We start from the raw sequence: 15,265 nt of genomic DNA on the forward strand, positions 1-15,265 counted from the left end.
GAAACAGTTCAAAATATTTTATGTTAAGTATCTAGTCTGCCTCACCGGATGCACACTCTGTGAAAATGGTAAATTATTAATGGGATCAACCCATTTCAACCTGATCATTTACGGCATCAGAACCACTGACATCAGACAACACATCCTGAAGACATTGAGGAACTGATGCTTTGTCCAAACTGTCAATTATTCTTAAGAATTATTTTTTGTACCATTTCTATTAAAAAATATCTTTCTATTCTATGGAAGCCCTCAATTCACAAGAAAAAGAAAAGATGAAAAGTTAAAATGGTAAGTCAACATTCTAAAGTTTATTGAAGGCATTATAATGTACTAAATTAACATTTTGACTTTTTGAGACAAAAACACAAGATATCAAAATGACCAGATTGTAAACAGAAACAGGGCTGCCCAAAGTGGGGTGGTTGGGTTGGGTAGTTCACTTGGTAGTTCCATGTACTAAAGCTGTGGTCCTGGGGCCTGGGTTTGATTCCTGGCTGTGGCACTTCTTTCACACCTTTCTTGACTATCTTTGCTCCTCCTGTCTGATAAAGGCAAAAGGCCATAAAAAGCTCTAAAGTACTTTTCATAATCTGAACAGGTGGGCAGAGTGACATTTTACGCAGGAAGTTGCCAGTCAAGTAAAGCAACTTACACGACATTAGGTGTTTGGTCTTGGCCCTGGCTTACCTGTAAGTTTTAACCATCCAAGAGAAAAACCTGACACAGTAGATGATTTGTTACACAGACCTATCTGGGAAGTTGTCCATAGAAACTATATGTATTAAAGAAAAGTGAAAACACTTGGTAGGTGAATGAAGCATCTGTCACGTCTAACATGGGCTATCTTCAGCCAATTAGTTCAACTCAACCTGACCAAAGCCGGTTGGGAGAAGAGTGGAAATATCTTTTCCATTGATAAAATTCTCTCCAGTTCTGATATAACTGAAGCTATCACAGTATCTACACTAACCTCTTCAGGAGCTGCCATTGTTTGTTCGACTTACATTGTTTCCATGGACACGCTCTTGTTGTTGGCACATCAAAAACCACAACTGTAACTGCCAGTAGCCTCTCCGAACATACTGACTGGCTTGCAGACAAAATGCTTGGAGCCTGCAAGATGGATTCAGTCATGATCTTGTGATCTTGTGATCTTGTGGATCCAGCTACCTCACAAATTCACAGTTTGGCCACAAAAGGTGTAAACACCAGGTATATATGTATCTTGGAAAACATGGGATTATTTTATTCCCGTTGAGACGAACATGAGGTAATGGTGCACATCAAGCTCTTGTGGCCAAAACAACAATAAACACAACAAATGAGCCTGTTAAAAACTTACACAGGAAAAAAAAGGAACTTAGGAAAAACTATCCTGACAAAACCTTTTCTGACCTGTTCCCAAGTCATAAACAGACAGAGAGTTGTGTCTGTGTCTTCAGCACAATGTCAAACATGTCCTCAGTGGGTGTTGGACTCCACCAGGGCTGCTTCTTGTCTCTGATCATGTTTGTGATGTTCATGGACAAGATCTCAAGGTGCAGCCGGTGTGAGTAGTGTCCAGTTTTGGAACATCAGACTTTTTGCAGATGATGTGGTTCTGTTGGCTTCATCAGACCGTGACCTTCAGCACACACTGGAGCGGTTTGCAGCTGAGTGGGAGGCGGCCGGGATGAGAGTCCGCACCTCCAGGTCCAAGGACATGGTTCTCTGCTGGAAAACAGGAGATTTCTGGGGGTGAGTAGCTGCTCCAAGCAATGGAGTTGAAGTATCTTGGGGCCTTGTTCACAAGTGGTATTAAATGGAGCCTGAAATCAACAGGTGGATTGGTGTGGTGTCAGCACATTGTACTAGAGTGTTGTGGTTTAGATCAAGCTAGGCTGGAAGGCAAATCTTTGAATTTACTGGCAGATCTACATTTCAGTCCTCACCTGTGGTCTCAAGCTTTGGGTTGTGAGTGAAAAATGAGCTTGTGGATACAAACAGCCAAAATGTGTTTCTTATGTAGGGTGTGTGGGCTCAATGAGGAGCTCAGGCATCCAGAGGGATCTCTGCTCATCGTCCAGAGGAGCCACTGCTCCTCCACGTCAAAATGAGCCGCTGAGGTCATTCAGGCATCTGATCAGGATCCTACTTCAGGCCTCTTTCTGGAAGTTTTCTGGGCACGTCCCTGAAGGAGACCCCTTTGTGGACCCAGAACTCGCTGCAAGGATTACATATCTCATCTGTCTTTAGAACACCTCAGGATCCTCCAGGAGGAGCTGGAAAGTTTTCTGGTTATAACTACGTATCAAATAATGTCATATTACAAAGAAACATTTATTATTATAAGCTAGTTTATCTTGTTAGATCATGAAACATTCTCATTAAATCAGAAAATTACAATTATGGTTGATTCTGTGTTATTTTCTTGTGATTTTTTTTATTTTTAAAGCTAAATGTTATGTAGTCATGAAGAACAACATGAGAAATATCTTTTATAATTATTACGTGAAAATGATCTTAAGGAGTAACTGAGCAAAGATGTTTTTCATCATGGTTGTTGTAGCAACAGACACTGTCATAATGCCAGAATGGTCATACAAACAGTTATTCCAGATGAGTAACAGAAATAGTGCAGCTGCTTTCTGTTAATGATGTACTGTTAACATTATAACTGTTGATCAGATAAACTGTTCATAAAGGAGTCACAAATGAAACTGGTTTGTACAAAAATCTGAGTGATCTGAAACATAACATGATGTAATAAACCAGAGGAAACAGACTGCAGTGTTTGTGTCCACCACTAGATGTCAGTGTGCCGCCATCACAGCGTCTCTGCTGGTCAACACACAGGAGAGTCATGTTCACTCACAGAGGGTGATGAGCACAGACTCACAGGCTCATCGGCAGGAACAGAAGAGTCTTTATACCACTGACAGTACTAATACCACATGTGAAAGTACTCTACAAGTAGAAGTAATGCATTTTAAACCTGAAAGTATAATCAGTAAAACATACAAAAGTTAAAGGTAAAAGAACTCATGTTGCAGTAAAATGTTTCAGTCTGTCAAAAAGACTAATATTCCTGCTGCATTCATGTGTATGTTGCTGTTTGCTGTGGATGTTTAAGGTTGAGTTCATTTTAACGACTTTATATACTGTTGGTGGCTTTAATCTACAGCAGTGCATCATGGTCTATAATAGTGTTTCTCAAACTTATTACACCACATACCATCTCGGAAGGTATTGAGCTCTCCAAGTACCACCTAACTGTTTTGCACTGTTTGGTGTTAGCAGGTTTAGTGAACAGTTCACATGGTGCATCTTAAGTAGCCAAGAGGTGTTGGGCTCCGTTCACTGACATCAGAGAAGGGAAGTAAAAAAGACGTAACAAGACAAAAGAGACATGACAAGATGAAAAGGACATAACAAGACAACAATAAGAAAAGAACACAAAATATGTAACATGATAAAAGAGATATAACAGGATGTAAAAGACGTAGCAATACAAAAAACAACATTAAAGATGTAACAGGATGAAAATGACATAATGAAAATAAAAAGACATAAGACAAAAAAAAAGATGCAAGAAAGACCAGAAACAATATAAAAAACTTGTACTTGCCTGTACTTTTTCACTTTTACTGCAGTAAAGACAGCTGTGTGTACTTTTGCCTCCTCTGACTGTCGTCCACTTTCAATATGGCCGCTCTAAATATTCAAATATTCTTGTCCTGAGCTGCACTCCTTCTGTTTGGGGCCATGATTGCAGTATTTTTGAAGCAGTCAATTTCATTCTCTTCGTTTGACCTCTGCTTACTATCTTGCCATGACACTGTAGTTTGTAACTAGCCGATGTGGATGATGTGTACGAATGCTATGTGCATGATCACGACTACGTAACAGGCTGATACTGAAATGTTTCAGTGATCAGATATTTTATGTATTTTCATTACAAATTTTGTTGCATTTCAATAGTATTTTATGTTATAAAATTAATTTATTTCATGAAAAATATATTTATTTCTGACATCCCTTTGTGTACCACTAGAGGAACATGTACCACATATTGAGAACCTAGGGTCTATTGATACGAAAACTCATTTAGCAGTTTGGCTGTTTATTCCACTGTTTTTTGTTCATTGCTCCATTTCTGTACACCAACACTGATGTTTCCTTTTCACACAGATTACAACTTCATCTAGATGTGCAATAAAGACAAAATGTGTTTCAGTAAAAATATTGAGTGTTTTTCTCAGCAGTAAACTAATCTGATACGACCTCCTCCTGCGACAATATTGAAACAGTAAATCAGAGGATGGAACATGTTTCCTCTGAGGTTGAAACTGTAAAATATAATTAGTTTGTGGCTCGCCCCTTCAGGAATCTTCAGTCGGCAGTTTGTTGTTGTCGCTTCTTGAAGCTAATTGGCCCCCAGGTCAAAACAGTAGAGTTTAGTTTCCTCTGAGAAGGACGCTGGGATTAATTATCTGCTCTGTTTAATTAGTCTTCACTGGAGGGACTCAGACTGCGGCTGTAATGAGATTTTTGTGACTCCAGTTTTAATAAATGAACACGTGATCGGACGACTCAACAGAGACACCGGCTCACGTCAAGGCTTCCTGCTCGTCTTCACTTCACCTGTTGACCAACACAGGTGTTGGTTTATAGAAACATAGTATTTATCATTTTTTACAACGGAATAAGATGACATAATTTTATTTTGTTGTTACATTTTGGATCCTTTTTGTACCTTGTTGGACAAAAGACCACCTGAGGTGCACATCATATCACTGCCGTCTCTGTTCTCTGGACACCAGCCGTCCTCACCAGCAGAAAAGATCTGTAGATCGTCTGTGCAGCTCATCACAACTCATATTTACATTTAGGCTGCGACCTCCAATGGCTGTAGTCACGCTGACAGAAGGAGGATAAAGGCCTAGATCAGTGTTTCTCAACCCTGGTCCTCAAGTACCTCTGTCCTGCATGTTTTAGATGTTAGATGATCAGCTCGTCATCAAGCCTCTGCAGAAGCCTGACAACAAGCTGATCATTTGAAACAGGTGTGTCAGAGCAGGGAAACATCTAAAACATGCAGAACAGGGGGACTTGAGGACCAGGGTTGAGAAACACTGGCCTAGAGGACCTTCAGGGTTCCCCTCTGTCTGATAAGAGCGCTGCCACCCTGTTCTGTTCTGGTGAGCAGAGCTCAGCTGTCAATCATGATGTGAAACCCCCTTTTAATAACATCAAATAACTAATCAAAACCAAACCAATGAGAAAAATGAACACCTGAACAAACATCAGCATGATAAGAACTATCTTAAATGACAGAATCCGTCTTTGGGAAATATTTATTTGATGTGGACTTTTATGTTTTAGTCCCATCTGCTAACATGGAGGGGGTGGGGTTTATGAGCTATACTGCCGTGTGGTCACTGTTATAAAAGATGAAGAAAGCACATTTGAGACTTGCTTTATAAATAACTTGAACAATAAATATATTATTAATTGAGTGTCAAAATTGGAAATATAAAAAACAAATCAAAGACAAACATGAACTGAAGGATTTCTGCCGTTTTGTTTAGAATCACAGATTTTAAATGAAGTAAACATGACGTCAACATGTTAATTAAACTCTGGAGAGTCTTTATTCCGGCTCCTTCTCCTCTAACACGCTCAGGGACGTTTAAATTGGATAAAACTGGTATCAGCCAATCAGAATTCTGTTGCATTTGAGGTCAGTTTTCCTGTGGGACATTTGGACTTAAGGTATAAGATGAAGCGAGAGAAGAGAGAGATCTTTCTGACGACCAGCTGATGAACCATAGCAGGTAGGAAAATTCATTTTTTCTCCAGTAATTGATTGTAATTATATTTGTTCACCATCTGATAAAACAACACAACTCAATGATCTTGTGAGTCTCAATGTTTAAGTATTTCATTTATGTAAAATTCCTCTTCCTTTATTTATTCCTTCCTTTATTATTTGAAACAGGCCATTATTAGAGACAGGCCTTTATTTTAATTTTCTCTGTTTTTAAGTGTATTTCATTATGTTTTATCTTGTCTGAATGTCTTGATAAATTCAGTATAATGTATATTTCCAAACCACTGAATAGTTGCATTATATTCACGACTGTCGTCTTTTCAACATCTTTACTTCTTTCATAATTAATTACACGTGTTCATCTTTGTCATTCTTTTATTTGCTTTCATGCTACTGTCACTGAAACTTAACATCACCTGCAAAGATGGTTGACATTAAAAATCTTTAATCTCGCTTTTCTGTCAGGCTTTTAATGTGAAATACCTGCAGAAACTCGCTTGCTAGATTAACAAAAAGTAGCTGAATGAACCAACAACAAAGTATAAGTTACAGTAACTTAAGAAGTGAGTGACAGTATTTACATATAAATCAATAAATGGAATCGGTGCTGTGAAACTGACTTTATACAGATGTTTGTTTGTGTCCAGGGCCTTATTTTAAATAATAACTGCATTTTGACCTGATCTACAATATACTATGTTACACACCTACGCCTGTAATTTACAATGAAAGCATCATGTTTATGGAGGATATAGACAGATTATTTTACAGCCACAGTTCCAGGATGATAAATTCAGAATAGTTTTTATCCGTATACATATAGAAATGTAAATTACATTTGTATGTGTGTTTATGGAAACCTGTGCATTTGTTTATTTATGTGTCCGTTTAAAATGAAATGTTGTTTGAATTAGTTTTGCTTTGTTTATCGTTTTTTCTCTCTTGAACCTAATTTTTTATTTTTTTTTTTAAAGTAGCTGTGTTAGTCCAAATGTTAATGTGTGAGACTTAAGTCAAAGGCTATAATCTGTTCTCTCAATAAAAGTTTTCAAATGTATGTAAATGTGTATGCATGTATTTAGAAATGACAACTATTCTCCACTGTTTTTTTCAGATACAACTTAGGACCACAAAAACAGCAACATAAAACCTTGTATCTGCATGGCTGGACACCAGCAGATTTAAGTAACAAAATATTTTTGTGAATTGGATGAAATGGTACTTAAATCTATCACATTTGATTAAATCTTATTGTTATAATCACCTTGACTCTAAATAAAACCAAATTCTTTTGATTTAAATCATTATTTATTGTAAAATTAGTAATGAAGTAAAAACAGAAACTCAATAAGTATTTACTGAAGAAAGTGTGTGTGAATGCTGACTGCACTGATGCTGACTGGCAAGTCTTTGGGATAACTTTATGAAAATGTTTTGGTCTCAATTCATTGGCTGAGATTTAGATGTAGATGGGAGGAAACTGCAGAAAATCCTGTAACACTGATGCAAGAATGAGGTATCCTGCATAAGACGTATCCTAGACAACATGCTGCTGCATAGCATTCACTTGTTGTCTTACACACAGTAGTATATTATGATAGATTGATTAATGCCTTAGTCACACATTCTTTTGATTTTATTGACCATTTCTGGGAAAAACCACTGATATTTCTAAAAACTGAGAAACATTTCCTGAAGGAAGTGCGTGTGAATGCTGTGTACATGGATGCTGACTGCCAAGATTGGCATTTGTATAACTTTATAACCATAAGAAAACTCAGTGATTCTAATGTATTGGCTGAGTTAAAGGCTAGATTTATATGAGAGGAAACTTATGTGACACTGATATAAGAACGGTGTATGCAGCTCACTAACATTGTTGAAAGTTTTAGCAGCATCACATTTTCACTCGACTGTTTCTTTCTGAACTGGCGGTGTTCAGGTGAAGCTGCGTCATGTTGGAGGCATCGCTGTGCAGGAACTTCTCCCACAGCACCTTCGTGTTCAGAGGTTTTCCTGAGCTGCAGAAACACCGCCGTCTGCTGGCGCTGCCGTTCTCCGCCTCCTACCTGTTGGTGCTGCTGGGAAACTCTTTGCTGGTGTACGTGATCCAGCACGTGGAGAGTCTGCACAGTCCCATGTACTTCCTCATCTGCACGCTATGCGTCGTCGACATCCTCGTGGTGACCACCATCATCCCCAACATGCTCCTCGCCCTCCTGTTCGACAGGGATGAGATCTCATTGGCTGGCTGCTTGACGCAGATGTTCTTCACTCACTTCCTGTCCTCGCTGGAGTCAACATTGCTGCTGGCAATGGCGCTGGATCGCTACGTTGCCATCTGCCAGCCGCTGCGCTACGCCAAAATCATCGACTCCTCCATGTTCGTGAAACTGCTGCTCTTCACTCTGGTCCGCAGCGGCTCCATCATGGCGACGCTGGTCGGTTTGGCAGGCTCGCTGCAGTTCTGCAGTTCAAACACCATCCAGCACTACTACTGTGACCACATGGCGCTGGTCAGCCTGGCGTGCGACAGCACAGAGAAAAACAGTGCGGCAGGCCTCGCTGTGATCATCTGCTTTGTGGGCGTGGACATACCGCTCATCTTCTTCTCCTACATGAAGATCCTGAGTGTTGTCTTGCGAGCAGCGGCGGCTGGCGAGGACCGCTGGAAAGCGTTTCACACCTGCGGCACTCACCTGATCGTGATGATGTGTTTCTACCTGGTGGGCAGCGTCACATTCCTCTCTCACAACCTGAACATCCCCATACCGACAGACGTCAACACCTTCATGGGGCTCATGTACATCTTGTTTCCCGCCACCGTCAACCCCATCATCTACGGCGTTCGGACCAAAGAAATACGAAACGGCTTTTTGAGGATTTTTAAACTCAGGCTGGCAAAAATAATGACGGTGAAAGTTTCTCCTGCTGGAGAAGGACAAACGAGACACGTAAAGTCAATTTCCAAGTTTCCAGTTTCCAATTAATAATAACATCACTGTCATTATCGCTTTGGGAAAAAAAATCACACTATAACAGAGAAAATCAGTATTGATGTGTGTTTTACTGAAAACCTTCAAAAGCACTAAAATGTTGCCTGAACACACCATGAAGACTTGTCTTTTTTTAAAAGGGAATTCATATTTTTACATCATTCTCATTTTCATTGAAAAACATTAAAATGACTGTGCTGTGATTTATGTGGGGAACAGTAGAATCTCTGCAGCACAACAGTATTTAATTTAATTATTTAATTTTATTTCGACATATTTTGACTTTAAAAAAATATTTGTCTTCAGCAATTTGAAAATCGCAGTCAGCTATATTGTGATTCTGATAATATTTCAAGTAACCGTTGCACTGTTGTTAAATTTTGACTTTGGATGTTTTTTATTTATCACAGGTTTTACTCTAAAGACCAAACCGAGACAAATAACAGACTGATGATTCAGATTCACATCATGTGTTATTAGAATGCAGAACGCAGCACCTGAACTTCTGATTGTTTCATCAATTTAATCCTATTTACATCAAAAACATCACAATACCAAACCGTTGCCACAAATGTCCTTTTTATTAAAGATGCAGTGGAATATACAGGTTTCCTCCAGGCCCTGTCAAAATAAAAGCCAATTAATAGCAGGTTGTTGAGGTTTTGGATGTTTTTGATCGTCATCCTGTAAAGATGAGTGGCAGCGAAAACAAAACAGATTCATTCAGTCTGTCCGGTCGAGAGTGACACATCTTCTCTCCAGTATCTCTCTCTCTCTCTCTCTCTTTCTCTCTCTCTCTCTCTCACACACACACACACACACACACACACACACACACACACACACATACACACACAGAGTTCTGATAACATGGTGAGACGTTTCAGTCACTGTTTTACTTTGAATGTTCAATTCAACCATTGTTTTGTGTAATAAATGTTCAGTAATTCCAGACTGTTTTAATCTCAAGTCTCCTGATACTTCACATGAATAATAATATGTTCATTAAAGAACCATACTGTTGTTTTTTTTGTATTTTCTGTTATGACACATCTGTTTACATCACATCCCTGCTGATCATTTTCTGAATCATCCTGCAGTTTTTATGTTGACTTCATTTCTTCGATGCAGCTGTTGGTTTGATTTAATTGCTGCAGAAAGAAATTCGATCCTTTACTTTTAGACATTATCATCATGATGTAGGCCGGCGTCCACATGGCGTCAGCAGGGAAACGTTTTAATCCAACTACTTCAAATCTCAGTTCCTCTGTACTTGACAAAGAGCCAATTTTGCTCAAAAGCCAGTCCCTCCAGGAAGTTGCAATGTTGCGACCTCATTAACAATCAGCGCAAATTCAGCCAATCCCTGTGAACTCTGTGCAACCTTGAAATTTTGTCCAAACTCTGCAAGTTTTCTGCAAATTTGACCAATCTTCCTTAAGTTTTACCAATTAATTGACATTTATCAACACTGTGCACTTTTATTGTGGACTTTTGTGCTGTTTTGACTGATTTTTTGTGCTCCAAAAGCTTTTGCTTCTTTATGATTTTCTTCATCTACAAATAAAACACATTTTGTTGGAGTTTTTGCAATCCTGAGCCTTTTTGGTGAGGTTACTTAAAACACTCTCCCTGGAGCAAGTTGCCTTTGATTTTAACAAATTATACAAAAAAAAAAAAAATATCACAACTTTCTTTTGCAATTTTCACTTGCTCAGTTGCTCACTTGCTGCAATTTTATTGCAAAAATGCCCACTGCCTACAAAATTGCAACATGCATTGCAATTTTTTTTGTAGAAAAGCTGCCATGAAATCCAGCATTTTCCTGAAGGGACTGAAAACTGTAATTTGTTTCTAGACATGATAAAATAAAATTTAAAGGGAGCTCTTACTAATGCTGCAAGTCATTTGGTCGGAGGTTAAATTCACAGTTATAGGTTGTTGTTTTTTTGATTAATATTTGAATTTTACCTGAGTTTCAGCTCTGATACAAATACTTTGATTAATTAACTGTCTCAACATCTCACATCAGCGTTCTGTACATGACAGTTTTTGAAACTCGTTGCTACAGACACGTTTGGTCACTGCCACAGAAAGATTGAGGTTGAACATGCAGCATTTCACTGTTTCCATACAGCGAGCCAACTCAAGCGGATGAAGTGTGAAGAATAAACTATGAGCGGTGCCACTTGTGTTTCCTCCCTCTGCAGATGAGTACGTTATTTATTCAAACTGTCATAATTTTCCTGACATCGCTGTGAAGAGAATTCAGACTTTTTTCTTCAAGAAACGTTCTACAAACAGAGAACTTTGTAGAACTGAATTATGGAGTTTGACTATTAAACTGTTTGTTCAAGATTTCAGCGCTCAGGATTTTTTGGGCGGAGCTGAAATATGACAAACAAATGACACCGCCTCCGCCTCCGCCTCCCCCTCATACTGCGAGACGGAGTACCACGTTTCAAGTCGTAGTGGTGTTTGACACTGGATCAGTGGATCAAGCGCGCCCCCAGCATTTCAAAGCAGAGAAAACTGCAGATTTTTTCATGATTTTGACAGCTAATTTCCTAAACTTTAATCTTTCAGATTTGGTTGGGTGGTTAATAACACATTTTGGTGGTGTGACAAACTCAGAACACACATTTATTGTGTGTATTGCTTTACGCAAACTTAAAGTCAGCCTTGTTCCTATATAGTTGAAGAATCCCTGTAAAAACGGTTTCTGTGGATATTGACTCTGACTTGATTTTTGACATTTACTATGCAGACATTAAATATACGTGAACATGTGAACATCTTCGTTGTGTTTCACTTGAACTATTCGTCTGTAAATTTTCAGAAAATGTGCAGAAATTTGGGTGAAATGTTCTATCCATATATGTACCAAACATTTAGATTAAATCAGCCTTCAGTTGTTGAGTAGATTTGTCTCGAGATGAAGTGAAGGCAGCAGCTGATTGGACAGATTTAAAAACTGATGATGTGATTAATAATCGATTATTAAATTAAACACAAAGTATTTTGATAATTTACTAATCATTTTGAGTCATTTTTAAAGAAAAAACTCCCCTTTTCCAGTTTCTTAAATGTGAATATTTTTCTGGTTTCTTTACTCCTCTCTGACAGGAAACTGAATATCGTCATCTTGGACTTTGTGGAACACTAATCAACATTTTTAACCACTTTATGAAGCAAAATACTGATTTACTTAGTGGAGGTTTAGGTTTAAACCTATTTTTAAACCTTTGACCTTACGATTGTGACAGGATTAATTCATCGATAAACTGAGAAAATCGACAGATAAATTGTCAATGAAAATAATCATTTTTTGCAGCCCTACAATATTTCCACTAGAGGGCGCCTCTCAGAGTCAAAAGTTTTCTGACATTGTAGATGTTAGCATGTGGACATTAAATACATCCCAACATGTGAACCTCTTTGTTGTGTCTCTGTAAACTTTCAGAAAATGTACAGAAATTTAGACTAATGGAACGCAGATTACAAACAGAAGGCTCCGCCCATATCTGTCTTTAACGTTTAGCATAAAATGAGCTGTAGATGTCAATGGATGAAAAAACTGATGATGATTTGGAAAATGACCAACATGAAACATCAAATGCTCCTTTAAATCAGGGCAGTCCTCTATAAAGTTTGATTATTCATGACATTAATAAATCATAGAAAGTATTATTGATGTATTTCATGCAAACCAGTTGACTGCTTCCTCTCAGCTGATTGGCAGCTCTCTCTCTGACAGTTTCAGGTCATCTCGGCAGGTCGGGACGTCCTGCAGATGACTCTCGACGCTCTGCAGCTCCGTCCGCTGTCAACACAAACCTCCGTCCGCTGCTGTGGCTCGAGTGGTGAACTGTTCCAGAAAGTTGGCAGTGTTGTTGTTGTAGTTTATGGAGACCCTCTGATACGACACATCGAAACTAATCTCAACACAACGTTACTCCTGTTCGCTCCCTAATGGAAACACATAGAACAAAGTGACATTAGAGGCATGCTACCAGCCGTCGTTACGATGCCGCGGCCGCCGGCTCACGTTCTCCGGCCGGCCGTCGGAGGAGTGGAGAGCTGCTCCGTCTGAAAACACAACTGACGTCTACGCTGCGGTACTCTAGCTTTTTACACCCCGGCAGGACGGAGAGAGAGGACGAACATGGACGAGAACACAAACACGGCGGCACCACCGAGTGTTTAAAGGGTGTCCAGACTGTGGTTTGACCTAAAGATGACCTCCGTTAGCTCCACACTACAAACAGCAGCGAAACAACAACAGCAGCAGGGGCGGCGGTGACGCTCGGCGCCTTTATCTGTCGTTGAGTTTGGGCGAGTCCACCGGCTCCTCGTCCTCGTCCTTGTCGTCCTTCGCCCCAATCAGCCGCTGCCGGGCAAAGTCTTCGAAGATGATGTCGTCGTCGCTGAGGGAAGGAGGGAAGGGAAGTTAATTCACGATAAAGAAACATAAAAATAAAACATCATAAAAAAGAGGAGATTTGAGATGAAATGATGAGCTGAGAGACGCTTCACAGACAGAAAGATGAAACCAGAGTCTCCGGTGTCCACCAGAGGAATCAAGTCTCTGATTAAATTTTCTTCGTGTTCCTCAGAGTCAGATATCAGTTTCATGTCTGTGCACAGAGCTCAGCACAAAGACCAGAGGCAGAGAGAAACTGTGAGCTCAGCTCCATCAAAAGAGAAAAAAACCCACCTTCCATCGATTCATAAAGAGTAAATATCTAAATCTTAAAGTTTCAGTCTGTTTATGTTTTAGATTCTTCTTCTAGATCTTCTCTCATGTTCACAACATGTTCAACAGTACTTTTTAAATGAATGTAAGAGTCACTTCACACTGTAAAAGAACAGCTGAGACAACAACATATTGCAATATGCAAAAGTTTTGCTGATGTAGAATCTTTAGTAGAGATTATTTACTTTTCTTCTTTAAAGAAACTTGAATCTTTGAGTTTTAGAATTTGACCCACTGTTTCATAAGATGAATATTTTGTTCTAATTTTTTTGTCCTTTTTCTGTCTGTATGACTTTTTTTTATACTTCTTTATTTGTTTCATTTTTTTCTTCTTGTCTTCTCATATTCCCTCTCTGTGTGAGAGGTGCTATAAAAAAGGGACTTGAACCTGAATCAAATTTTTTTAGGCTCCCTTGTATATTCTTGTTATTATTTAAATTGTTTTATGTTTCTTATTGTGTGCTAAATAAAATAAAAATCAGCTGTCCCTCTCAGTCCGGCAGCTGGTTTTTGTTTGATTTATTGCATGTTTGTCCACAAATTTGAAAAACCACTAAAAGAATATACTGAACATGATCTTGTGTTAAAATCTATTTAAGACCTGAAATATTTGAGTTTATTGGTCATGTAGAATTCTGGATTCTGATTGGCTGGGAGGTGTGAAGTAACTTTAGGTAAGTGGACAGTATAACCACAGTTCTCTGATGTATTTACTGTTTGTTTATTAAACTGCAGATAAAGACATTTACACTATTTACATGCAGATGAAATGTCTTCTATTAATGCAGATTTGATGCAGGTGGTGTAAACAGTATAAATATTCTGTTTCTGTTTGTTTATTCTGTTATTTAAAATTAGACCTCTTTCTGAGTGGAGTATTTCCAGATGAACATGTGGGATAAATTGATATTATCCAGGTTTTAGGAGCATTCTTTGGTCATTATGAATATGTGTATGTGTGTGTTTCCTGTTTACAGTCACCTCTGTGCTGTAAACAAACCAGCAGGCTTGCAGGACTGAGGTAGAGATGCTGCACAGAAGGAGAACACAGAACCTTTAAAAACAATGAAAGACTGTGTATGAACAGGTTTTTAGACATGCTTCGGATGTGATATATGACACTGAACATGTAATCAGCTTAGTAGGAATAAAATATTTTGTGCATGTAAACACTGTGAGTGACAAAGAGCTGAAGTATTTTTGTGTAACTACCAACAACAGGAGAAAAAAAGCACAAATAACAACAATCATCCTGTGTCATCTTGATCTTATATCATGCTCACATGTTGTTGTAGACTAAATTAAGTTCTCTTGAATCAAATTACTCCTGTTACAGCCTCAGCTAAGGCTCTACATCACAGGTGTACAATTTATTAATGTCCACCTCAACAGAAAACTCTGATTGCAAACAGATTACATGGAGTGAAGACCTGGGAGCAGAGATCTCCTCAGAGGACTGGAGGGATCAATATGCACTAAGACTCACACCCAATCAATCAACACAAGATTAAGACTGTTACAATGAGAACATTTATTACAACAGTTAAATTAAATAAGTATAATGGTAATATCCCAGATGTGTGCACAAAATCCCTGAAGGGAAAGGGGACACTGTTTGGTAAAGTAGTGAGGTCAAAGCTTTCTGTGAGGAAGTTAAAAAAAACAAGAGATAAAATCTCAAAAGACTTTCTAACAGAC

At 38.7% G+C, this 15,265-nt stretch overlaps 2 protein-coding genes across 2 annotated transcripts in view; one reads left to right on the forward strand and one right to left on the reverse strand.

The window, feature by feature from the left end:
- Positions 1–7,770: 7,770 nt before the first annotated feature.
- or55e1 (odorant receptor, family 55, subfamily E, member 1) lies at positions 7,771–10,482 on the forward strand. The gene has a single exon (XM_084717672.1). The coding sequence runs from the start codon at positions 7,771–7,773 to the stop codon at positions 8,803–8,805; it is 1,035 nt and encodes a 344-aa protein (XP_084573798.1). The 3' UTR covers positions 8,806–10,482.
- Positions 10,483–12,367: 1,885 nt separating this feature from the next.
- arrb1 (arrestin, beta 1) overlaps positions 12,368–15,265 on the reverse strand; it is a 28,218-nt gene continuing 25,320 nt past the window's right edge. The window contains exon 15 of the mRNA XM_084717674.1: positions 12,368–13,238. Within this exon, the coding sequence (XP_084573800.1) occupies positions 13,127–13,238 (112 nt within the window). The 3' untranslated portion in view covers positions 12,368–13,126. The remainder of the gene's footprint in view (positions 13,239–15,265) is intronic.

Source organism: Lutjanus erythropterus, chromosome 4 (genome assembly GCF_056507025.1).
Source record: "Lutjanus erythropterus isolate fLutEry1 chromosome 4, fLutEry1.hap2, whole genome shotgun sequence".
NCBI classification, from domain to species: domain Eukaryota; kingdom Metazoa; phylum Chordata; class Actinopteri; order Lutjaniformes; family Lutjanidae; genus Lutjanus; species Lutjanus erythropterus.

Excerpts from the sequence above, each read along its gene's own strand:
- or55e1 (XM_084717672.1), top strand. The coding sequence starts at position 7,771 with ATGTTGGAGGCATCGCTGTGCAGGAACTTCTCCCACAGCACCTTCGTG.